This window comes from Triturus cristatus, chromosome 8 (assembly GCF_964204655.1).
Source record: "Triturus cristatus chromosome 8, aTriCri1.1, whole genome shotgun sequence".
NCBI classification, from domain to species: domain Eukaryota; kingdom Metazoa; phylum Chordata; class Amphibia; order Caudata; family Salamandridae; genus Triturus; species Triturus cristatus.
This window is the reverse complement of record NC_140591.1, coordinates 6426269-6451695: the sequence shown is the minus strand read 5'-3', so window position 1 is coordinate 6451695 and position 25427 is coordinate 6426269. Positions and strand designations below refer to the sequence as shown.

The 25427-nt window shown below is 49.0% G+C and overlaps 1 protein-coding gene across 1 annotated transcript in view; it reads left to right on the top strand.

Annotated features, from left to right (window-relative positions):
- Positions 1-25427, top strand: part of SPAG17 (sperm associated antigen 17) — a 1802643-nt gene that overhangs the window by 1690084 nt on the left and 87132 nt on the right. Inside the window, exons 46-47 of the mRNA XM_085620708.1 lie at positions 935-1101; positions 20471-20667. Coding sequence (XP_085476834.1) covers positions 935-1101; positions 20471-20667 — 364 coding nt within the window. The remainder of the gene's footprint in view (positions 1-934; positions 1102-20470; positions 20668-25427) is intronic.

The window sequence follows — 25427 nt, the reverse complement described above, 5'->3', positions numbered from 1 at the left end:
CAACTCCCTGCCACGCACAGCAGGGTTTGGGCACAGGCACTGGCCGCTGGTCATTTGAGATGTTATCTGTGATCTCATCAATAATGTCATTTAACGTGTCCTGAGTGATGTAATGTGTGAGGTCATAAGCAGTGCCGAACTGGGGTGAATTATAGTTAGCTCAGTAAACTATGACTGGTGAAATTCAGTGCTTTTCGTTTTTAACAAGTTGGTTTTTGTATTATTTTACACCGAACTATAACATCACTTCAACCTCTGTGGTTTTTCATTGAATATTTAGGGTTTCCGCAGTAGAGGCAGTTCCTCACTCCTCTGTTGACGGTGGAAGCTTCTAGTAGTGGGGGCACACTGCGCTTTACAGGAGCCTTGTGCTTAGGGAGAGACATTTTGGATGTGAGCAGTTGAGGGGGCGATGAGTAGGTGGTTGTGAGTAAGAGGAAGGAGGTGAGGTTATGCCAGGAAAGAGGGGCGACTGACTATTCGATGGTGGTGGGGGAGAAATGTGTGTGGCAGGTGGAAACAAGTCGACTGAAATAAATGCGACGAGGTGTGGCCAGAAGGCGATGAAGAGGAATGACCAGCATGGGGACGCTTTGTGAGATTGGGAGAGGGGACGATATCTGAAGAGGAAGGTGACCATGGAATGAGAGACTGGTGCGTGTGACAAGTAGTTTGAGTTTCTGGGTAATGAAAAATGAAATTGCATGATTAGATAGTCTAATTGCCAAACTGTGTCTTTAATGTCATGTCTGGTGCAGGGCTGCAAGGGAGGCCAAAGAATGAGAAAGGAGCACTTGGACAGATCTGATTGGCTACTGAAAAAGAGCAAGTCTGAGATGTGACTGGTCAGGGTCACTATCTGTTGATTGGTTGAACCTTTTTACCAAAAGATCTCACTAGAGGCAATCAGCTCTCTTTCTTTCCTTGCTAACAGAAATGGACACAGCTCAGAGCAAAGCTGAATCCAACCCCACAGACAGAAGAGTCCGCCCGCTAGCTCACAGTCTGGTGGTAGATGTTACAGGGCAGCCAAGGAAAGGAGGCGTGAAGCTGCCGTTGTCCATATTGAGTGAAAAACCAGCATATCTCATCAACGAAAGGGTAAGTGGGAGGGACCTCATCTTCTCTGGTGCTTGGTGATTTGTTTGTGTTCTTTGTAACTAGATTGAAGACAGGAATGACCCTTCTCTGAAACGCTGGCTTTGCGTCACACTCCCGAGCCTGGGCTCTGCTGTCTATGCCGAAGCCGAGATCCTGCCCAGCACAATGTCTAGAAACACTTCTGAACAAAAATGAAGGAGTTTGGCCAAATCCAGCATGATGGATTGATTGATTGATTGATTGATTGATTGATTGACTCCAGCATCCTTTAGGCCAGTTTACTTTGAATCAGTTCTCATCATATGCGCCTCACAAATCTCTGAATGTAGTGTTGCATCTCTCTCCTCCACCATACGAATCCCCAGATCAGCATTGTACTGCACATAATTTAATATTACCTGATAGAGAAATCTAGCCACAAATTCCTTAACTTTTGAAATCTCCCCAGGCGCCAGTCTGGATCTGGACATTTTTTTCTAGAGTACCTCTGCGTGCCCGGGAAAGGCGTCTAACGGTTCTGTGATGATGTCGTCTCCGGATATGACATCAATGAAGCCGCCTAAGGCCACTCCAGAGCGTATATGTCAGTTTCATCTTTTCCGTGCTGCAACATGGATCCGGAAAAGCGTATCCCTGACTGTTTTATGGCCTGCTGTGATGAACTTTTATCATCTGAAACAGTGTGCTCTATGCCCTCTGGATTTGAGTCTTGTGGGTCCTGTGCTCGCAAGATGTCGGGTACGGACCCACGCTCTATCTGTATGTGATGCCTGGGCGAGCACCATGACGCCAACGAGTGTGACACCTGTCAGCAGTGAAGCCAAAGGCATTGCAGGAGTGGTGCATGAAGCTTCTGACGACCCGGATGTAGGAGAGTAGGGTCTGCTTTCTATGTTCACCCCCACTTTTTGCTTTTGCTTTACTGGTTTTCGACTTAGATGTGGCTGTGGGCCTGCTAATCAGACCCACAGCCCTGCTGTTCTCTCTCTAAATTAATACTATGTACTTTAGGTGCATAACCCATTTGGATAGGGTCAACTTATTGGCCCCTGTACAGTGTACCTTAGGTACCCAGGGCATAGGTGTATCCTAGGCCTACCAGGGGCTGCAGCATGTATTATGCCACCCCTGGCCTGGCCTTCCATTATGACACAACTGGCTGATCACTCAGCTGGGGCAAGGTCGTGTAATCACCCCTTGCTTAGGTGTAGTATTCCTATACCTAACTTACATATAGACACATGTGTACCTATCAGTCACTCCTATGGCAGGCCTTAACAATCCTGGAGGCAGAGTGCTTGGTAACATGTGAGATGGTGCTCTAGCATGAGCTGAGCCTGTCTGCATCTTTCGGAACCATGTCCTTATCGCTGTTCTATGATATAGCCTACCATATACTCTTAAAGTGTCTTATAATCTTAAACGGTTATGGTAACTATGGTTGGGCTTTATCAAAACATGTCGTGTAAGGTGTCTAACACTTTGGAATAATACCCCCATTCCATTTCTGGGGATGAGGATATTATCCCTCCCTTCTAGAGGGAGAAGACATGTTGAAACCTACTTACCCGGTTAAAGTTAACCAGAGCCCCAGCATCACAAAATGGATGCTGCTGCCACGACACAAGTCTGACCTCCTGCTGCTGGGAGTGATCCCGGCACGGGAGGCTTGGACAATAGGTTTCCTGCCTTGGGAGGTGCGAGCACCACCCCAGACAGGCCTTAGTGTATTGGGGCAGGGAGGGATGAAAGAAACGAGACACTGCCTAGGGGACACAAGGTGTCCCATGCATAGTCCAGTTCAAACCGGTGCTGGGGCACTCCAGCCCCAGTCCTGGCGCGAAACTGGACAAAGGGAAGGGGGTGTAACCACCCCCCTCCCAGGTCCCACCCATAAGGCAACCCAGCCCCCCAGATTAGTATAATAGTGGTAGCTGGGCCCCAGGAGATTAGATTATCCTGAACCTGCAACTTGAACAGAAACTCTGGACCTTCGACATTCGACGAAAGAAGAAGACTGAAGAATCTCCCTTGTGGCCAAGGAGCGGCTACCCTGTGCAAACAGGCACCATCAAGAGACTTACCCTTTGCTTTGCTGAAGTTCTACGAGGGACCGACTGCAGAGCCCGACCAGAGCCTTGACTTCCAGACTTCTCCGACCCTGATCCACATCCACAGCCGAGCTGAGATCCGTGGAGGCGACGAGAGACGTGGGACCGGCTACCTGGGAAAAGTGGCGAGCATCTTCCAGCGCAGCTTCTGAGGTACCCTCGCAGTTGTGCACCGGGGATTGAGAAGCCCCAACCCCAAGCACCATCTGCACCGAAGATCAGCCCCCCACACTCCACGAGTCCTGCGTGGGGCCCTTCTGCATTTTCCTGCTTGCCGCGTCTGTCCGGTTGCTGGCCCGTTGGCTAGCGGCCTTTGCGACAACACACCTTTGAATTTCCACTGCTGGTTTGGCTCCTCCAGACTGGCTCCCGCACCTCTGCAAAAGAGAAGCACCCCAGACCTTCCTGGTCTGCACCAGAAGCAAGTCCTCCATTCTTCGTGGGTTCTGCTTGCCAAGGCTTGGTGAGTCCTAGTTCGACTTCGACGCCGCCGACAGCAAGAGCCTTCGTGGGACAGCTCGCCTCCTGGTCCTGGTCGTCCTCAACGTCTCCTGGTACCCGTGGCTGCTGCGACAAGCTTCACCTCTTCACCTGCAATCTTCACGACATCGCCTGGTTCCTTCCTGGTTCCACGTGGTCACTGGCTAGTGACCCAGACTCTGTCCCTTCTGCTTGCAGGTATCCTCGCTTCTTGATCCCAGCCTTGGGATCCACCGGACACTCTTCACTGACTGCCTGTCAGCAACTTTCCTTCAGGCATCCATAGAAGTCCACGACGAAACCCGACGCAAGTTCACACCTATGCACCCGCAGCCCGTGGGCTAGGTAATTTGGGTACTTCGGTGCTCACAAGGGTATTGACTATCCTAGGGTCTAGTTTCCGAGTCTCGACTTTCTAGCTATACCAGAAGTGTCCTAAAACTGCTTATTTCTAACTGCTAGTGATTCTATTGACTTTTACGCATTACGCGTGAGTGTTTCCACTCTGCACCTGAATCCCGTGGGCCGCCCACTTCCTAACTGTTGGTAGTGTAGTGTAGCCCCAGCGATTCCCTAGGCCTAGGCCTGTTCTATTTCCGTGACAGTGGTCCTTATACCACTTCTCTAGTATATGGTTTGCGTGGCCCCTAGGGCCTAACTGTATTACTTACCTGTGTGACTTAATGTATGCTTAAATAAGACTGTGTTGTACTTACCTCGAATCTCATAAAGAGTGCTGAGGGTTTGACTAGAATAAATACACTTTATTTTATATAAATATCTGTTGGGGTGTCATTTCATTTGGTATTCAAGGGATTATATATGGTATCACAGCTGGCTTCACGTGCCATTCAGAGTTTAGCCTAAGACTGCTCTTGTCCATGCTACCACTAGGATAGCTGGTCTATAAGGTTGACTTTACAACCAATCACCATAAGGGTTGTTTGGACTGATATAAGGTGTACACTAGAACTAGTGACATCATACATCAGGCCAACTTCTCACACCGGTTGTCAAGGGCTTCCAGCTCATGTCATCGGTATTCCTCCCGGGCCAAAGTTCGTTCCCGGGGGTGGCGCTCTTCACCCCGTGGTCAACAACAACGTTCCGAGTCTCCGTCGACATCACATGGTAAGCAGCGTCACAAGAGTTTGAAGGCCCAGGAGTACTACGAGGCTCTCCATCTGGTCTTTGGGCCCTCGTCTCCCTCTTTCGTGCCTGCGGGCCCCAAGGAGGTCGTAGGCGCTGTAACTGTATCATCGCAGGTGAGTTCACCGTCGGCAGCAGTTTCAGCCTCGGACTCTGAGGCGCTGCTACATGGTCCTTCAGGGCCACCGATGGCGATCGGCTCCAGCGAGAAGTGGGTCGCTATTACAGTGCCTTTCGTTGCAGAGCCGGTAGACTCCAAGCTGGAGTTGGTGTGCACTGTGGAGCTGGCTTCGCTGCGACTCCGGATATCTGTGCAGATACCGGCTGACGTTTCTCCTCCTTTCCAAGTGGACGTTGGCACGGAGTAATCTCGATGCCGTGCGTTGTTGCCTCAACGCAGTTTGACATCGCCTGAACGCCTTTCGACGTCGTTTATGAAGCCATATGTGGTGCCGTCATTTCTGTGGAGGATCCACAAGACCTGTTAGGGGAAGGATGTGAGATGACCCCCTTGGAGCCCCTTCTCGGTTGGACAGCTGGATTGCAGAACTGGGTGAAGGAAGTGGGCTAGATTTGTCTCCTACTTCCTCCCTTTTGTCATTTCCTGGCCTTGCCTCCGAAGCCAGTTCCTCTTTGGAAGAGGTTTTGAGGAGAGTGGCTGATGTTTTGCATCTTACTTTACCTACTGTGGAAAAGGCTCAGACCCTCTTATTGATGTCCTTCATCCCAGCCAATCGGGGGGTGAGTCGGTTCTCCCTTTTTGTGAGGCATTTTCTGACATTTTGTTGGGGGCATGGGCAAACCTGAGTCACTTGTGCCAGTGGACTGCATCATTGCCCACACATACCGCCCTGCCCCTGGTGACCCCGATTGCCTTGTTCGACAGCCGACTCACCATAGCTTCGTGGTCCAGACCATTACACCATCCCCTGAGATGGGGAACCTCCCTCATTCCCCCCTTGATAAGGAGTCCGGGGTGCAGGATTCATGTGGGAAGTGGATTGTTTACTCAACTAGTGTGGCTTTACGCTCCACTAATAAGGTCTGACTCCTCAGGCTCTTTTTCCACGCTTTGTGGGAGTCTATGAGTCAACTTGTTCCCCGGGGCTAACGGGCGAGTTACATCAGTTGATTTCAGATGGACCTCAGGCAGCCAGACTTCTCATAAAGTGTGGAATGGATTCCACTGACTGCAGTGGGCGGGCCATGGCGTCTGCTGTGACATTGTGCTGGCATGCATGGCTCTCGACATTTGGATTTTCGGAATCTGTCTAGTCAGTCTTGGTTGACATGCTATTTGATGGGGCCCATCGTTTTGGAGCCCAAACAGAAGCATCCCTACGCAGGTTTTGGGCCAGTCGGGGAGGGTCAGACCCTTAGCCTGTCTCCTCCTTTCCTTTTCAATTTGTGTGGATGGGGGAGCCCTGTTCTGCAGACTTCCCTCCTTTTTGCCTGTGTGGACTCAGTCTGTATGATTTTTACTCTCTCGATTCGAGTGGTGGGCTATGGCTTCTTTCGCTGCTCTTTACAGACATGCTTTGTTGCGGGGATTGAGGTTCCTCAAGTCTGTTTGGGTCTGTATGACCCTTGATGCACTTGTATTCTGATGGATACATCTGCCTGTGGATTCTTCAGCTTTTGAATTACCCCTGCGCCAGCATTCCATGGAAACTTTTTCTTAGCTCTCCCACGTCAACGAGGATGTCACAATGGCACCGCTCCGCTTGCGACTCCGTATGGCGTCACCAGAGCCATAAGAAGACCTCGTCGGTGTGCTGAAGTCAGTTCACTTTTTTCCGCGCCTTCGACCCGCAACCTTTTTTTTTCTTGGACTCTCCATTTTCGTTGTGTATACTTTGTTTCTGCTGTTTCCCTTGGTGTAGCAGTGCTTTGGCTACAACGAAGAGGTTGGGATTCAAGCCTTGTGGAGAGTATGGGGGACATATGTCCATCACTTATCCGCACGACGATTGTCTCTGGTGTTTGGCGTCGGATCATGACGTCGAAGGGTGTTCATCTTGTCGGAAGATGAATCTGAAGACACTGAAGGAGCGTGAGGCGAAGCTCTTCATGGGATGGGCAAAAGATGAGAAGAGAGGTCGTAAGAGGTCCAAGTCGAGGTCGTTGACTTCGTATACCTTGAAGTCAAAGAAGCATAGGAAGAAGCCGACATGGGTCTTGTCGTCGTCGGTCATCGAAGGGCAAGGATTTGGGGTCGGCTTCTCCAGTTCAGCGGCGTCACAATAAAGATGTCATCTCGTCGTCTCCCTCTCCTTCTCCACTGGCATCTTCAGCTTGCTCTCCGACGCCAAGAGGTTCTCCGGCGCCCAGAGATTTACCGGCTCCGATAGAGTCTTCTTCAGCTCTGGTGGTGTCGCCTGTGCTGGAGCCAGTGTCCCCGGCGTCGCAGCCTCAGCCTGCTGCTCGATCTCAGTCGGATCCACACCCAGGGGTTGCAAATCCTCATCCATCCTTTCCGGGTCCAGGAGCAGATCCCTTGCATTTCCTGAATGCGATGTTTGGTGGTTTTGCCAAAGCAGCTTACCCTACTGGTGCGCCCTTTGGGCCACGTGGGTCCGCTTTCATTTAATTTTGGCGTTCCCCAGCAGTATGCCCAGGCACCCTGTGGGCCCTTCATGCTGGTGGCTCCGTTGTGGCAGTTCCCAGCGCCGAGGTTTTCTATGCCAATTCCTCAGTCACCAGCGCCATCAGGAGTTGGGCCAGCGCCTTCCCGGAGTTTTGTGCGCCATGGCCTGTTTCGGAGGGGCCTCCTTTAATGCCGGTGCCAATGTCACCGACCCCATGCCTGGCGCCGCCGATGCCGATACCGAGGATGCGCTGCAGAAGGGAGGCTCAGAGGCTGTTGGAGGAAGAAGAATACCAGCAGGATCAGGCGGAAGAAGGGAAATCATTGATACAGTGGATGACTTTGAGGGCCTTTAGGAGGCCAGTGGCTTGGACACTTCCCCTGACTGGGAAATTTCTTCCCCGAAAGCTTTGCCTTCATATGATGTTGCTCGTTATCATTCAGTTATCAGAACGGCAGCTGATCCGTTGGACTTGCAATTGCCCACAGCTGAAGTCAAGTCAAAATTATTGACTGCAGTGTTGCATTCTCCATCTTCTGTGGTTGAGCCCTTGTTGCCTTTGAACCAGGCTTTGACTGAGCCAATTATGGGGGAGCGGCAGAAGCCCTTATCTGCCCCTGTGGTATCGAGGATGGTGGCGTGGCGCTTTAAGTTAAGGCTGCTCCTGGTGATCCGGCCCGTTTAACCTTCCATCCTTCGTTGGAGAGCTTGGTAGTTCAAGCTTCTTGTTTGACAAAGCATGTGGCTGGTTTGTTCCCCACCACTCTGGGGTACAGGGACTCGAAAAAGTTGGAGCAATTGGCCAAAAAGGTTTTCTCCTCTGCGACCATGGCCTCAAAGTCTACAAATGCCACGTTCCTGTCGGGGAGATATATTCACGGCTTAATGGATTCTGATAAAAAGGTAGCTCCTAAACTGCCGGAGGATGATCGTGCTCACTTCTTGGAGATGTTGGCAGATACGCAAGCTGCAGCCCGTCAAGTGATCCAGTCTGGTCTAGATACTGTGGACTCTGTTGCCAGAGTGATGGGTTCCTCTGTGGCCAACAGGAGGCATGCTTGGCTCAGGTCTTCGGGGTTCTCTCCGGATGTGCAGGCCATTCCTCTTGATTTGTCTTTCGAAGGGTCCAGCCTTTTTTAAATGAAGGCGGACTCAGCTTTACAATGCTTCAAGGACAGTAGGGCTACTGTGAGATCGTTGGGCTTACAATCTCAGCCTAGAGGTTATGGTTTCAGGAGGTTTCGAGGTTTTGGAAAAGGGGTTTCCTTTTGGGGCCGCCAACAGCCTCAGCAGCAACAGCAGCAAAACCCTTTGTACAAGTTGTACAGAGGGAAGGGTAGAGGCCATCTGCGGGGAGCCTCCCGACAACAGTCTTCCTCTCCTCCTCTTCTCCTGGCCCCACCACCAGTAATACAGGAAAGCAGCTCTATATCCCCCATCTTAGAGCATGTTGGTCCCGTAGGAGGCCGGGTGTCCCATTTTCTACAAAATTGGAAATCTGTTACATCAGATCTTTGGGTTTTGTATCTTGTAGTAAATTCGTACGCCCTCCCCTTCCTAGAGTTTCCACCTCCTTACCCTCCTCATCAGGGCTGGTGTTTAGAAGACCATCTGCTGCTCCGGTAGCAGGAGGTTCTGGCTTTGTTACAGAAAGTGTGATAAAGGTGGTTCCAGAGCAGGAGTGGGGTCAGGGTTGCTACTCCCGGTATTTCCTGATCACCAAGAAGGACAGTTGTTTGAATCCAATTCTTGACCTCAGGTTTTTTCATTTTTTTTAATTCAGATAGGAAAAGTTATAGATGTTGACCCTAGTTCAGGTTCTTCTGGCACAGCAACAGGAAGACTGGATGGTGTTGATCGATTTGCAGGATGCGTATTATCATCTTCCCATCCTGAAGTCATCAGGAAGGTGATGGCGGTGATTGCAGCCCATCTCGGAAGGTCAGGGATTCCATTTTTCCCTAGCTGGACGACTGGCTGCTGAAGGCAAAGTCCCCAGAGATGGTGCTGCATCATCTGCATGTCACAACTCGGCTGTTTTTCGACTTGGGTTTCTTGATAGATGTACCCAAATCTCACCTGGTGCCCTGTCAGCGCAGCCTGTTCATAGGGGCACTACTGGACACTGTTGTGTGTCGAGCTTTCCCACCTCTGCAGAGGATTCTCGACATTTAGCAAATGATTCCTTTGTTTCACGATGGAGTAGTTGTTCCAGTCCTGAAAGTCCTACTCCTGCTCAGTCTGTTCTCTTCCTGTATACTGTTGGTCAACCATGCACGCTGGCACATGAGGGTACTCCAGTGGTGCCCCCACAGGCAGTGGTTTCAACACAATGGAGATCTCGGGGAGAAGGTCAGAATCTCCAGAGATGCTGCAGCGGAGCTGTCTTGGTGGAGTGTTTCGGGCAACCTGTCTCAAGGGAGGCCTTTTCATCTTCCTTCACCATTGACCACAGTGATCACGGATGCCTCCACTCTAGGGTGGGGCGCTCATCTGGGGGATCTGGAGGTCAAGGGCCTTTGGTCTCCAGAGAAAAGGTTGCTCCACATCAACCTTCTGGAATTGCGGGCAATACGTTTGCTCTCAAGGCCATCCTTCCCTCCCTTTTGCAGTCAGTCGGTTCAGGTCCTTATGGACAACACTACCGCGATGTGGTATATCAACAAGCAGGGAGGGGTCGGGTCATATTGTTTCTGCAGAGAGGCTCTGCGGCTCTGGTCCTGGGTCCAGGATCACCGGATTTGCATAGTTGCAAATCATCTGGCCGAATTGTTGAACATGCATGCGGACAGTCTCAGTCAGCAGTACTCAGCCGACCACGAGAGGAAGTTTCACCCGGAGGTCAGTCGTCGCATCTTCAGGTTGTGGGGGTCTCCTCAGGTGGACCTATTTGCCACTCACGAGAACGCGCACTTCCCGTTATTCTACAGTCTTCAGTATCCGATGCAGGGAGCATTGGGGGACGTGTTCCAACTAGATTGGGACTTTCAACTTCTTTACGCATTTCCTCCCATACCCTTGATTTCTTGGGTTATGAGGAAGATTTGTCAAGACCGGGCTCAAGTCATATTGGTCAAGAAGGTGTGGTACACAGATCTTCATCACCTCTAATTGCACCCTCTGCTCCGTCTCCCTCTCTCGGCAGACCTCTCGCAGTCGCACGGGCAGGTTCTACACCCCCACCCCCACCTCCAGAGCCTGCTCCTTCATGCCTGGAGATTGAACGGGGCCACCTGAGTTCTTACTCTCTCCCTCCTGGATGTGGTGGATGTTATTTTATCATCCAGGAGACACTCCAGGAGACACTCCACCAAATCTGTGTATTCTTCTATATGGGCCAGGTTTGTGAAGTGGTGTGGAGAGAGGACCATTTTTCACTTTCCTTGGCCCTCCAAGGTTGTGCTGTGGCAACAGTTGAGGGCTTCTTGTCGGCCTTCCTTTGTTTGCCGGACCAACCATCTTTATTTAAGGCCCCCATTGTTATGAGGTTCATTAAGGGCCGCACTAATAGGTTTCCTCCCATTCCCTTCGTAATGCTTCAATGGGATTTGAATTTAGTTCTTACATTTCTGATGGGGTCTCCTGTTTGAGCCTCTTCACAGTAGCTGTTTGGGGCTGCTTTTTTTTAAGACTTTTTTTTCTGGTGGATATTACCTCGGCCAGGAGGGTAAGTGAGCTGCAGGCTCTTAGTTCTAAGCCTCCTTTTACAAGTATCCATGCAGACAAGATGGTTCTTAGGACCAGGGCTGCTTTCCTGCTTACGGTGGTTTCTCCTTTCCACCTGGGACAGCCTTTACATTGCCTTCCTTCTATCCTCCCCTCACCCTTCCAAAGAGGAGGAGAGACTTCACTGCCTGGACACACGAAGGACGGTCAGCTTCTATCTGGACAGAACCAAAGACTCAAGATTGGATGACCAGTTCTTCGTTGGGTTTGTGGGGAAGATGAAGCGCAAAGTTGTCCACAAGAGAACGCTATCCAGGTGGATCATCTTGTGTATCAAGATATGCTACACCCTGGCCAAGAAGGAGCCTCCTGAAGGTATCAGAGCTCTTTCTACTAGAGCTAAGTCTTCCCCCGCTGCTTTGGCTAGAGGTGTTACGGGCGGCAGTAGATATTTTTTAAGGCTGCAACATTGGCCTCCCTCCACACTTTCACAAAGCATTATTGCTTGGATTCTGAGGTGAGGACGGATGGACATTTTGCCCGTTCTGTGCTGCAGGACTTTTTGGTATGAGTAGGTGGACACCCTCCTCCTGGAGCAGGACTGCTGTTGGATTCAATTCAAAAGGCGTGGAATCTACAGGCAGGTGTATCCATCAGAAGAACAAGTTACTTACCTTCGGTAACGCTTTTTCTGGTGGATACAGTATCGGCCTGTGGATTCCTCACTGACCCACCCTCCTCCCCGTTGTCCACCTGCGTATACTGAAACAGTTGTCATTGGTTGTTTTCCTATATCTCTTGCTCGCCATACTGTTGGTTGTTAGGAAATGCTTTGTTTCTTTAGCTTTTCCTCTTTAACTATATACTGTATGTATTTGTGTATATATTGTATACTGTGTATACTCCAATCATGTTGTCGTTCCACCCGTTTGCCTCGAAGGCACAGAAAAAATGGGTGGAACTGAAGCCAGCACGCCAATGAGGTCTCCTTTTGGCTCCGGTGACGAATCCACAGGCAGATACTGTATCCACCAGAAAAAGCGTTACCGATGGTAAGTAACTTGTTCATCTGGCCCTTTCGGGTCTTTTGCTGCCCTCTTATACAGCCACAGCCGTGGACCTTTAAGTTGGGTAAAGGTTTTTTTCTGCCTCAACTGCTGTTGTGCTTGTGGTGTTGAAGTATTAAGCACTACTTCTTTCTTACCGAGACAGTGCTTGCCTCCGGTTTTGAGGATGTTTGATCTCCGGATAGTCTTTGCAGCAGCACAGCTGTTTTGTTCTTTATTTTACTGTGATGAGAAGCTTAGTCTCAAAGACTTTATACCTTTTATGGTATATGTCTTACTCTATGTGAGTATTGGATTGCTAATGTATAGCTAGAATATGTACTACTTACGCGTCTATTTGTCTACTATTGCATTGGTCCTTCTTGGACTATGTTATAAGTCCTTTAGGGGCCATTAATGTGGGCTCATATCCATTATTTTTCTTTGGTGCTACCTTTCACTCTCGTCTGGCTTTTCTTATCCAGGGTATTTTGTGCAGCTCATTTTCTCTTCTTTAACAGACTGCGTGTGTATTATGAGTGTTGAGATTTTGAACAACCATGATTATGTTTGTTTGCGAGCATGGTGTCCCGTCAAGTGGTAACCTAACGAGGCGATGACGCTGGCTTCCATGATACTCAGCATGAAACATCTCAGAGTGCGGTGTCCCGTCAAGTGGTAACCTAACTAGGTGATGACGCTGGCTTCCATGATACTCTCAGCATGAAACATCTCAGAGCATGGTGTCCCGTCAAGTGGTAACCTAACTAGGTGATGACGCTGGCTTCCACGATACTCTCAGCATGAAACATCTCAGAGTGCGGCGTCCCGTCAAGTGGTAACCTAACGAGGCGATGACGCTGGCTTCCATGATACTCAGCATGAAACATCTCAGAGTGCGGTGTCCCGTCAAGTGGTAACCTAACGAGGCGATGACGCTGGCTTCCACGATACTCAGCATGAAACATCTCAGAGTGCGGTGTCCCGTCAAGTGGTAACCTAACGAGGTGATGACGCTGGCTTCCACGATACTCTCAGCATGAAACATCTCAGAGCGCGGTGTCCCGTCAAGTGGTAACCTAACGAGGCGATGACGCTGGCTTCCACGATACTCAGCATGAAACATCTCAGAGTGCGGTGTCCCGTCAAGTGGTAACCTAACGAGGCGATGACGCTGGCTTCCACGATACTCAGCATAAAACATCTCAGAGTGTGGTGTCCCGTCAAGTGGTAACCTAACGAGGTGATGACGCCGGCTTCCACGATACTCTCAGCATGAAACATCTCAGAGTGCGGTGTCCCGTCAAGTGGTAACCTAACGAGGTGATGACGCTGGCTTCCACGATACTCTCAGCATGAAACATCTCAGAGTGCGGTGTCCCGTCAAGTGGTAACCTAACGAGGTGATGACGCTGGCTTCCACGATACTCTCAGCATGAAACATCTCAGAGTGCGGTGTCCCGTCAAGTGGTAACCTAACTAGGTGATGACGCTGGCTTCCATGATACTCAGCATAAAACATCTCAGAGTGCGGTGTCCCGTCAAGTGGTAACCTAACGAGGCGATGACGCTGGCTTCCATGATACTCAGCATAAAACATCTCAGAGTGTGGTGTCCTGTCCGTAGTAGGAAGATCGCAGTCAATCGACCCCTGCGCCTGGCTGAGAGACCGAAGCCCTCATTGGGCCAGCGAGCAGCCTCTCTTCTTTTTTATTTTAATAAGGTGGATAACCACTCCATTAAAATTCCCTCTGTGGATTATCCAACCTTTTTTAGAATCACTTTTTCACATCTACACTTGCCCCTAGGGCCCTCACACCCACAGCACCATACAGCAGGAACAGGAGATCACCGCTAAAGAGCCCCTTTATGGGTGCCCGTCGGGTATTGCACCGCCGACCCGACGAGGAGCGAGTCCATATGATGAAGCATGACACCTAGCTTGCTGGGTGTGTGAGGACTCAAGCTATTAAATGACCCATAAGGAAGAGAGTCATTGTTCAAAGGAAGCCGATGGAACAGTTAGCTCAGCTTTAGTGGGCAATGGAATGAGTTCAGCTAATTTTCAGTTATCAAATGGGATAGATTTAGCTAAGTGTGAGCTCTCAAAGGTGTGAGAAGTTGGCCTGATATATGCTCTCCACTAGTTCTAGTGGGCACCCTGTACCAGTCCAAACAACCCCTTATGGTGATTGGTTAAAGACAACCTTTATTGAAAGCTATCCTAGTGGTAGCTATGGAGAGCAGCCTTCAGGCTAAGTCTTGAAGGAATGTAAAGCAGCTTGGTTTACCAGTCTATAATCCCTTGAATGATCAAATGAAAAGACAACCACACCAGGTATATAAGAGGAGAAGTGTCTGGAGAGATCCAAGCCTGGATCTAGGATGGAAGGAACCTGAAAGCAGAGGGGACAGAGTCTGGGTCAATTGCCAGTGACCTAGGGCAGGATGGACCAATGCCCACAGATGTCGGCTGCTTCAGGTGAGTTGTTGGGTGTTTTGACTCTTCAGCCACGAAGTCCAGGAGGCGTCGACAAAGTTCACGAGCCGGATTCGAGCTGTCCTACAAAGTCTGTCGAGTGCTGCGGTGTCGGCGACCAGAATGGACCCAACAAGCCTTGGCAACGGCAAGTCTTGTGGAAAGAGAAGAAGGACGTCGGTGCAGACCAGCAAGGTCTGAGGGACTCACCCAGCAAGGGTAAGTCAGGGCACGTCTGGAGCAATCAGGGAAGCCCAAGCAGAAGAGGAGTTGCCTTTGTGGGAACCCACTAGCCAACGGGCTAGCGATCGCGAAGGAGACTTGAGCGGTCGCATTGGAAACTGGCCCACGGGTCACTCATAGAGTGGAGGCCAGAGATCTTCAGTGCAGTCAGTGCTCAAGGCTGGGGCTACTCGGAGCCGAAAGCAGAACTTCAGGAAAATACAAGAAGTTGAGGTACCAGCAATAGTACGCAGTGCCCAGGGGTCACGGTTCCTCGTCACCCACGATAGCCACGGGCCTCAGCTTTGCTGTGGACTCAGGGTAGCCTCGAGGAAGTCAGGAAATCCACCTCTGGTGATGCAGAGTTCGGCGTCCAACAGGAGCTTCGGAATTGCAGACCGGTCAGTTGCTTCTTTGGTGCCTGCCAAGCAGGGGAGTCACTCCTTGACCCCAAGGGAGATTTCTTCAGTCTTCTAGTCAGGATAGAACATCGAAGGTCCAGGATATATATTGCAGAGTTTCGTCCAGGGTAATCTAAAATCACAAGGACTGGGTTCCCATACTTATACTAAGTTTGGGGGTTGGACATACTCTAGGGACCCACCTATGGGAGGGTTTGGAAAGAGGGGTGGCTACACCCATTTCCTTTGTCCAGTTTCGCACCAGAGCAGGGGCTAGTAGCCCCTGCAACCTGTTTGAACTGGACTATGCACAGGGACACCAAGTGTGCCCCCAGTGCGGGACTTCAAAGCACCAGAGAGTGCTCCCGCCCAGCCCCAATACACATCTGCCTGTCTGGGGAGGTGGTTACACCTCCCTGGGACAGGAAACCTATTGTCCAGGCCTCCCCTGCCGAAGTTTCGGTTAGCAGCAGGAGACCAGACCCGTGTCTGTGGCAGAGGCATCCATTTTGAGATGCCATGGCTCTAGAAAGTCCTACCGGGTTAGACCAGTGTGAACATGTCTCTCCCTCTAGAAGGGTGGAATGCTAGCCCCGCTGCCAGAACTGGTGGAGGGGTAGTATTCCAAAGCGGTTGACACCAACACGACATGTTTCCGTGCAGCCATCCCAAAGTTAGCATTTACCGCGAGGTTATAATGCACTTAAGAGTATATGGTCAGGCTGCACCACAAACAGCATCAGAGGAGATACTCCAAACGCTGCAGAGGGGCCCTGCTCATGCAGGGGCACCCTCTCACATGAAAACCAAGCACTCTGCCTTCAGGATTGTTAAGGCCTGCCATAGGAGTGACTTATAGGTTTTATATGTGTGTGCAATGGTAGTGATATAGGTAGCTTATACCACAGTAAGGGGTGCAAGCACACCCTTACCCAGGCTGCAGTAGCAGACCTGTGGTGTCATTTTGGAGTGCTTCCCAGGGGTGGCATAATACATGCTGTAGCCCCTGGTAGGCCTCTGAGGAACCTATGCCCTAGGTACATAGTATACCATATACTAGGGGCTTATAAGGCACTCCAGAATCCAATTAGATATGTACCTAATGTGCATGCGAACCATTTTAGAGAGGAAGCATCTAGGCTGGGGTCCTGATTAGCAGGGCCACAACCAGACTAAGGTTGAAAAACAGTGAAACACCAGCAAAAAGTGGGGGTACCCATGTGAAGCAGATCCTACTCTCTTACAAAAGGAATCATAGGAACAAATGGGGGTTATTTACAATGAAATGCCACAGGGCGGCGCAGCAAGCAATTTGGCTGCACCGAGCTGTGTCATTTAAAAAACGCAGGGGTATGCCCTATTTACAAGAATACTGCTCCTCCCGCTCTCTCCCCTGCGCTGGTGCTAAAACAGCAGCCATGTGCGAACACAGGCACCCTTGCACCTTGGTGTGAGGGTGCCTGCGTTGCAGGGATGATTGTTGTTGTGCAGGAAGGAACAACTGGCGTTTTACTCCTTCTATGTGTGCTGGAGAACGCAGCACACTCAGAAAGAGCAAAAAACGAGGAGAAATAAAAGTATTTCTCCTTGTTGCGCCACTTCAACGCCTCTGCTGGAAAAGCGTTCGTTTTTAGCACTGGCTCAGATGTACGCTTATTATAAATCTGGGGCAGTGTCAAAAAGCCAATGGGTGTTGCGTGGAAACACCCACAGCAACATCCACGACACGCCCCTTTGACGCAGAGTATTGTGTAAGAGAGCCATGTTTACAAGGCTGCTTAAAGACACGCAAAGTGGCTTTGTGTGGCGTAGTAAATATGGGCCAACACGCAGCGCCACTGGAGTGTCAAAAGAAGTGATGCCCCGATGGCACTAGGGGCTTGTAAATATGCCCTAAAGTTAGCTAAGATTCAGATGGAACAGAGTTAGCTAGTCTTCAGTTATCAAACCTTCAGTTATCAAATGACCCATGGGTAACAGAGTTAGCTAAGCTTCAGTTATCAAAGGAACCATAGGGAACAGTCTTAGCTGACTCAAAGTTGGGTCTTGAGAGTCAGTCTATTCCTAGGGCACCGTCAGTTCATCATTCTGCCCTTTTTGTGTAGCTCAGCTCCAAGAATGTTCACAGATCTATGACCGTGAACACTGTTGTTCGAGAAGACTTCACTTTGAGGTAGTTCCACGCCTGGGCAGCTGACTGAGTGCATCTCCGTCAGAGCAGGAGATCCTCATGAAGGCCTCCATAGCTCTGGCTCAGGTGTGTAGGTTGAGGTATTCAGTGGTTCAAAAGATCTTACAGGTTTGAATCGCAGTTTCTCCACTCAAATTTTCATACTTCTGAGGTTCATAAAAAGACAGAGTAGCAGTGAGTTGAGTGACAGTAACACCTACTACAGCTTTTTGACATTTTCAGGATAAAACACTGTGTAAGCAGCCAAACAATAATACTGACCGGTATTTGTCATTCGGCACACTAACCAACACAACAAAGATTTTTCATTCATCCCTTTGAAATTAAACCAATCGCATCCACCAGATCCCACCACACTATACGTCACCACGCCTAGACCCAGATTTACAAAGGTTGTGCGTCGGGTGTGCGTTTCCTTTTCAACGCAAACCCAATCCAAACCTTTTTGGGTATTTACAAACCACGGCAAATTGGTATTTGTGTTGGTTTGTAAGAAAAAGTGACGCAAACCATCACAAAGCACTGCTTCGCAGAACTCTGTATTAAGGGGCGTTCCATTGATGGTGCATGGGCATTCCTGTGCTACCACCTATGGTGTTGGATGAAAAACCCTAGCCACTAGAAAGCAGACATTAAAAGAAGAAATGCTTTCATTTCTCCTTTCTTTTTCTGACTTTGCATGTGTGCTGCACTGTACAGCACACATACGGAGTGGGAAAAGTCAATGTAAGCATAGTATTTTGTACAACGCCTATGCTAGACTCACACAGACACCTTTGTACCCAGGCGCAAAGGTATTGTGTGGTGCTTGGCAGTAGAATTCCGCGCCAGCGCTAGGGAGAGGGGAGGAGAGTGCTATTTCTCTGTAGATATGGACCTGCCCTTCCCTCTACTTCTCACCCAACGCAGCACAGAAACTTTGGGTGTTGCGCTGAGCTGCATGAGACCTTTGCAAATCTGGCCTCTAGTGTTACCACCAGGGCAAATGGACCCAAAAGAAGAAAACTTTCATCAGCTTCCAAGAGACCAGAATTTAGTACTCCTTTGAATGTATGACGGCATTCCGCATGCGTTTATCATGCATGCCTTCCGAACGCCGTCATTTGAACAAATGCGTCTTTAGCACGCATTTGTTCAGCATGCAAGTTTTTATAACGACTTGTCTTAGGGGGGCACTGGATTTTGGAATAGTTTAATTTACTATTCCAACTCCAGTCTGCACATCAGAAGGGGAGGTGTTGGACTTTAAATTCAACACCATGACACCAAGACGCCCCCCAGTAGCAAGTCGTTGTAAAGACATGCTTGCTGAACGAATGCGTGGTAACGATGCGTTTGTTCTTTTGCCGGCACTGTGAAGGCACAGCGTGATTCCAGCTTTGTCCAAATGGACATATCCCCTTGTATTGACTTGTGTAATTAATCTGACCATGTAGGTAAAGAACTATAACAAGTGGATAAATATACAAAATAATATATATACGAAATGAATCATGAGATGTAACCACTAAAGTGCTAGTCATATAGACAAAAACCTTGATTGGAAAAATACTTTTATTTCTTCATTTGATATTCTTTTTGTATATTATTCAATCTGGGTTTGATATAGCGTATAGAACTTAAATATGTAACAATATGTACAAGTCAGCAAACAAAATACAATAAAGTTAATTCAAAAATGGATGAAAGAAAATACACACAATATATATGTATTGATATCAAAAATCAAATAACAGAAAAACTAAATAGACATGTAAATAATAAAAACAATGCGGTAGATGGGGACTACGCGCGTTTCGGCATAACTGCCTTCATCAGGAAAACCGTCTATTGTGCTGACATAAGTTGCAGGGTGTAAGAAGCTGGATATTTCGTGGCGTTGGTTGGACGTCAGTTAAATGACTACAGACAGAGGTAGCGCAGTCAAAGACGATAAAATTCAGAGGTTCTCATTAAATAAAATACATATACGATGATATATAACAGGACGCTCCACGACTAATAGTGTGTACGTCTCTTCCCGAGTCAGCTATCAAAGTACAAGCCAAGTCAACAGACAGCAAGAATAAAGATTCGTTTCGTTTCGTTTCGTTTCTTAAACGATAATGGGTCTAATCAGTGCTGGCTGTAAAAACGTCTGTCTGCATAAACTCATTCGGAGGTCAAAAGTGTAGGAAATCACCCAAGCGTTTCCCAAATGTATCTGATACTCGCTCGAAATGATGTTGTAACTGGCTCCAAAAGCTCAACTGCAGACGGCGCCGTTGTCTGTTGACTTGGCTTGTACTTTGATAGCTGACAAAGCCACGAAATATCCAGCTTCTTACACCCTGCAACTTATGTCAGCACAATAGACGGTTTTCCTGATGAAGGCAGGTATGCCGAAACGCGCGTAGTCCCCATCTACCGCATTGTTTTTATTATTTACATGTCTATTTAGTTTTTCTGTTATTTGATTTTTGATATCAATACATATATATCTCATGATTCATTTCATATATATATTATTTTGTATATTTATCCACTTGTTATAGTTCTGTACCTACATGGTCTTTTTCCCTACGTATAGCAAGTTTATTAGCAGTAGGGGTCCCCTTCTTTCCAAAGAATAATTAATCTGACTATACATAGAAGGAAAGCCACTTCTTTCCCCAACGATGTCAACTATTCCATGTGAGGCAAGCTCTGGTTATGGCTATAAGGCTTACTTCCAACTCGTGTCACCTGTGGTCAGCTAAAAAAGGCATCCTGTTTTAGGTACTCTGAAGAGCAAAGCCCCTCTACTGCCACAACAAGAGGTTTACTAAGGATGAATCTCATGGTCAGCCAGACAGTACAACTAATACATGTTACTTCACCAAGAGGGTGGGCATCTCACCGCTGGCTTCTCTGCAGAACAGGAATGTTGATATAGAATCGCAGAAGCTTGCTAACCACCTTTTATGACACAGATCAATCTTTTAGTACTTGACATCATCTCTTCTGCTTTGTTCCACATGTGCATCTCTTCCATCTTGCGGTCCTGCCTGTATCCAGTTTATGACAGTCGAAAGTCCTGTGAAGCGGAAAGTGAACACATCCTCTGTGGCGGGGGCACCACTGAACACTGGTGGCAAGTCCTTGCCGCAGGGTTTCCACCTCCTCCCTGCAGAGCTGGACTTCGGTGTCTTGCGGGAGGGCTACACCTACTGTGCGACTGTGACCATGAAGAATATTGGTGTGGACCTCTGCAGGTTGGTGCACGTTTTGTTGTATTATCAATTGAGGTCTCTAAGTTGTCGAGCACCAGCAGACCTTTTGGACAATGTTGCAGATTTGTGCGGACACAGAAACAGCACTTATGTACAATGTTAGGCATTGTGGTTGACTCCAAATGTAAGAGTTCCGGGTACTCATGTATTGAAAGGAAAGCTAAAAGAGCCTTTTGATAAAGCAAGTGCACCTCCATAAATCAGTGGCACTCCCCCCCACCAGACGTGCCAGTTCTGTGCTCAATTTAGAGGCAGGGGAAATGCTTGGATTACAGCAGTAGCGCCGTAACTGGCTCCATTGGCAAAAAACATTGACCAGATGCCCACCCACCACAGGGCTTTATAGCCATAGTACCAGTGGCCATGACTTCTTTTCTCTTTCCCAGACCACAACATGAAGCGGTGGTCATGTGTAGAGAAAACGCACAATGGCCCCTACATGCATAGAAATCTCTCTGTGCATCAGGGCCAATGATTTTGTTTGTTTTCAGGAAACCAAACGTAACTGTGGCCACACATGCTGTACATACTCCTGCCATCTAGAGTTTGGCTTGGACGAGTACAACCTGTTTTTGTTAGAAGAAGTCTTTCAAGCCATGAGGTATAGTGACTCCTCCCTTATTTGGCAGTGCGCATGGTGACAACTCTATACTTAGATTGTTTTCTTTCGCCGTCGGGTTCGGACGTGCTTCGTTGGGGCTCGAAGGCTATGCCACATTGTGATCTTCCTCAGGGTCTCTCAAGTTCTCCATTTCCGCTAGCCTTTGAAAAATCTGTGCACCCATTTTTTTCAATGTCATGGTCGACTGCTTTGCTTCTGTGTCAAGGGTGATCCTCTACTCCCGCACGGTACATCGGCCCCAGTCGGGCCCTTTTCCACGAGTCTCGCGTTCGAGCATGGTCTAAGCGTGATGGATTAAATACCTTTCAGATACTGTCAACAGTGCTATTCAATGTACTTGTGGACAGACCAACATTCTGTCTGCAATTTATGCCTGTCCATGGACCACAACGAGGCCTAGTGCTCCGCCTGCCCCACTTTTCAGTCAATGAAGACCAGCTGTAATTGTTGAGACCATGGCTTGCATGGCACACCATGGAACAACAGCAAGAAGACTAGACCGCCAACATCTTCAGGGAGATAATTGACTGGCAGGAAATCAAGGAGTATTTCGACGTCAGGCAAGTAACAGCTTTCGGCCCAGAACATGAGTCACTATCAGACTCAGGACTCAGATCTGCAACGACCCTGGCTCAACGCCAGATCATGCACGCAGTGATCACCACATCACAAGAAGGCACTCACAGCCCCTCCGGGGACAAGGCTTCCAGCCCTCATTTGGAGTGACTGCCTCCCGGGCTGCCACTGCACTCCAGCCATGGCCAGGACTGATATAAGGGTTCAGAGCCAAATTTGTCTTCCACTCTGGCACTGAGTCAGCCGCACTAGAACAAGCCGCCCTCGACGGCAACAACATCTTTGGCACTCACCACCAGTTCAGCATTGAAGGACATTTCGGAGCCGAAACATGCATCAAAGTTGAAAGCGACTTTAAAGCCAAAACAAGCATCAACACCGAAAGTGTTTGAGGCCCAAGCAGACATCGGCACCAAGTCGCCCACTCAGAGCTGGCTCTGATAGCCAAGAGCTCCCCATCCTTCAGCATCTTCAGGAGGAACTGGACTCTCGGCAGCTATGCCTGTTTATCCATCCTCACACACGCAACACTATTACTAAGCCTCCACCTCAAGTGCAGCAGACTCTTCCTCACAAGGAGCAACACACATTTGAGGAGCAGTTAACGCTGGAGCCACCACATCCTCCGAAGCTGAACTAGAGACAGGACAGGGGTACCAGCCCACTGCCTCCAAGACCTACTCATCCTGCTCTTCCTTCTAGACCTCCTCCTCCCCTTCCCCCACCTACACATCCACCTCCACAGCAGCCTCTTCACCCAGGAGTCTTCTTATTCATCTTCTGGAGAGGGGATCCCTCCACCAGTAGATTTATATACAATCCCACATACCGAAGACCCACAGGATGGCCCATGGGACGATTATGAAGTGGTCCCTCTAGGGCTCAACGACCCTGACATGTAACCTGCCAGGCCTTCTCCTGATGACACCACCTCGTACCATGAGGCTATCCAGAAACCAGCTACCTTTCCCAAGGTGGATTTGCATTTCGTTCCTGAGAAGGAGGATTTCCTAGCGCAAACACTCTCTCATACGCAGCGGGCCACCCAATTCCAGCCAATGCTTAAGGGCATGCCTAAGCCAACGCAGGAAGTGTTAAAAGACCTGGTGAAGGCCAGAATTGTCACCCCAATGGTCTACGAGAAGTATAAACTCTCATCCTCCAACCCACCATACATTACAAGCCAACTCCCACCGAATTCCTGGTGGTACAAGCTGCCCGCAAAAGAGCGAATGCTGAGGGCACCAGGATGCTCAGCCCCTGGATAAAGAAAGTGGATGTCTCAGAGAAAAGGGGTGCAGCCCAGTCACTGTCCCATTGGTGCCTTGCAATTCTGTAGGGCTATTGTCAGGATATGATTGTGCCAATGGGATGAAATAAGGGAGCTTATACAACACTTACCAGAACAGTATAAGCAAGTGGGCTCAGGAGATTGCCGGAAGGGCAGACCATCTCCAATATTTCTATCAAATGTGCTGTTGACTCAGAAGACACCTCCGCTAGAGGAGTAAACTCCAGCATTCTTATCTGAAGACTTGCTTCATACCTCTGGCTTTTAGATGGAGGACATCTATTTGGTCCACAAGTTGTTCAGATGCTGCAGAAAAGAAAAAAAGATACAGATACAGCCAAAGCTATTTTAGTCCCACAGTCACCATCACCTTGTGTCATTTTTTGCTCCACACAGTTTTGTGGTGGTACCAAAACCACCTCCCCAGAAGCGTCCATCTCCTATCAGAGGCAGCAACACCAAATAAAAGCTACCTGGGATACTGCCAGAGTTCTTTCAGGGGAAGTAGTGCTAATGGCAGGGGTAGAGGTAGAGCAGCGAAGACAGCTGCCCCTCCAAAACAGTGACTCCTTTTTCCTTCACCCCGAACACACAACACCTGTCGGTGGGAGACTGCAGGGTTTGCTGCCACAATGACGAAAAAACACTTCAGACCAGTAGGTCCCTTCTATTGTGGAACATGGTTAATGTTTGGAGCTCATTGCCACACCACCAAACATCCTACCACCAAACACCACACTACCAAACACCCCACCATGCAAACATCCCACCACGCAAACATCCCACCACGCAAACACCCCACCACGCAAACACCCCACCACCAAACATCCAACCACGCAAACACCCCACCACCAACCACCTCACCACCAAACATCCTACCACCAAACACCACAATACCAAACACCTTCTCCAAAAGGATGTAGATGCCCTTTTGCTCAAAGCCTTAGAGCAGGTGCCACCCCACCAACGCGGCACAGGATTGTACTCTGTTATTTCTAATCCCCCAAAAAGATGTGTCTCGAAGGCCCACTGCAGACCTTCTGACCCTCAATAGGTAAATCCGATCGTAGCATTTCCACATGGTGACACTACAAGATGTCTTATCTCTTCAGAGGCAAAGCGACTTCATGACCGCCCTCGACTTGAAGAGCGCCTATTTCCACATCTCAATTCACCCAGCACATCGACAATACCACAGATTTGTGGTAAGTGGCCAACAATTTCAATTCAAGGTTCTATCCTTTGAGGTTACCACTGTATCAGGGTTTTCTCCAAATGTCTGGCTGTGGTTGAGGCTCATCTACGGGGGAGGGGCGTCCATATGTTCCCTTACTCCAACGATTGGCTGATAAAGAGCTCAAGCAAACACCCTTGTCTTGCTCCAATGCAGCCCACGTTAGATCTACTTCACACTCTATGCTTCACCATCAATGTTGGAAAATCCCATCTTCAACCCTTCGTAGGGGCAATCTTAAACTCTATTACTAGAAAATCGTATCCCAGTCGGCTTGAGTTCACGCTTTTCAGTCCCTCCTGCCTCTTTTTCAGCCAAACGGTGCATACAGTCATGCGCCTCATCGGTATGAAGGCTTCTTGCATCAGCATAGTTCCACATGGCCAACTTCTCATGCATGCACTACAAGCATGCCTGGAGGTACAGTGGTCACAAGGGGAGGGTCAATGGGAAAATCTATTGTTGATTAAGGAATTGGAGACAGAAATTAAAGATATCGCTGGGATGGAACTCCAAGGAGGAAGCTCGCGGGTCTGGGATTAATAATCAATATTTATATATATATATCACTGATATACCCTGCCATCCACCGCATCACTATCTATCATCACAACGACGAACAACCAGGAAACCCATATCAAGGAATCCGGCTTTACTTACATGTAAGGTTTTGAAGTTAAACCTTGATGTTTTAAATTGAACCAATCAATCATTCAGGGTTGGTAAAGTGCAGCTCCTAACTCGCGAGGGTCTCAAGGCGCTAGAGGGGAGGGGTAGAGGTGTGGCTCCTTTGAGAGCCAGGTCTTGAGGTCCTTCCTGAACTGAAGCTGTCCCATGGACTTGCCGGATGTGGAGGTCGTTCCAGGCCTTGGCTGGGAGGTAGGAGAAGGACTTTCCTCCCATTCTAGTCTTGTAGAAGCGTGGAATGCTGGTCAGAGACCCACTCCTGACAGGCACCCAGACGCGCTCTGCTCATCGCTGCCAAGACAGACCCCAAGCAGCTGCTCTCCCTGACCTCC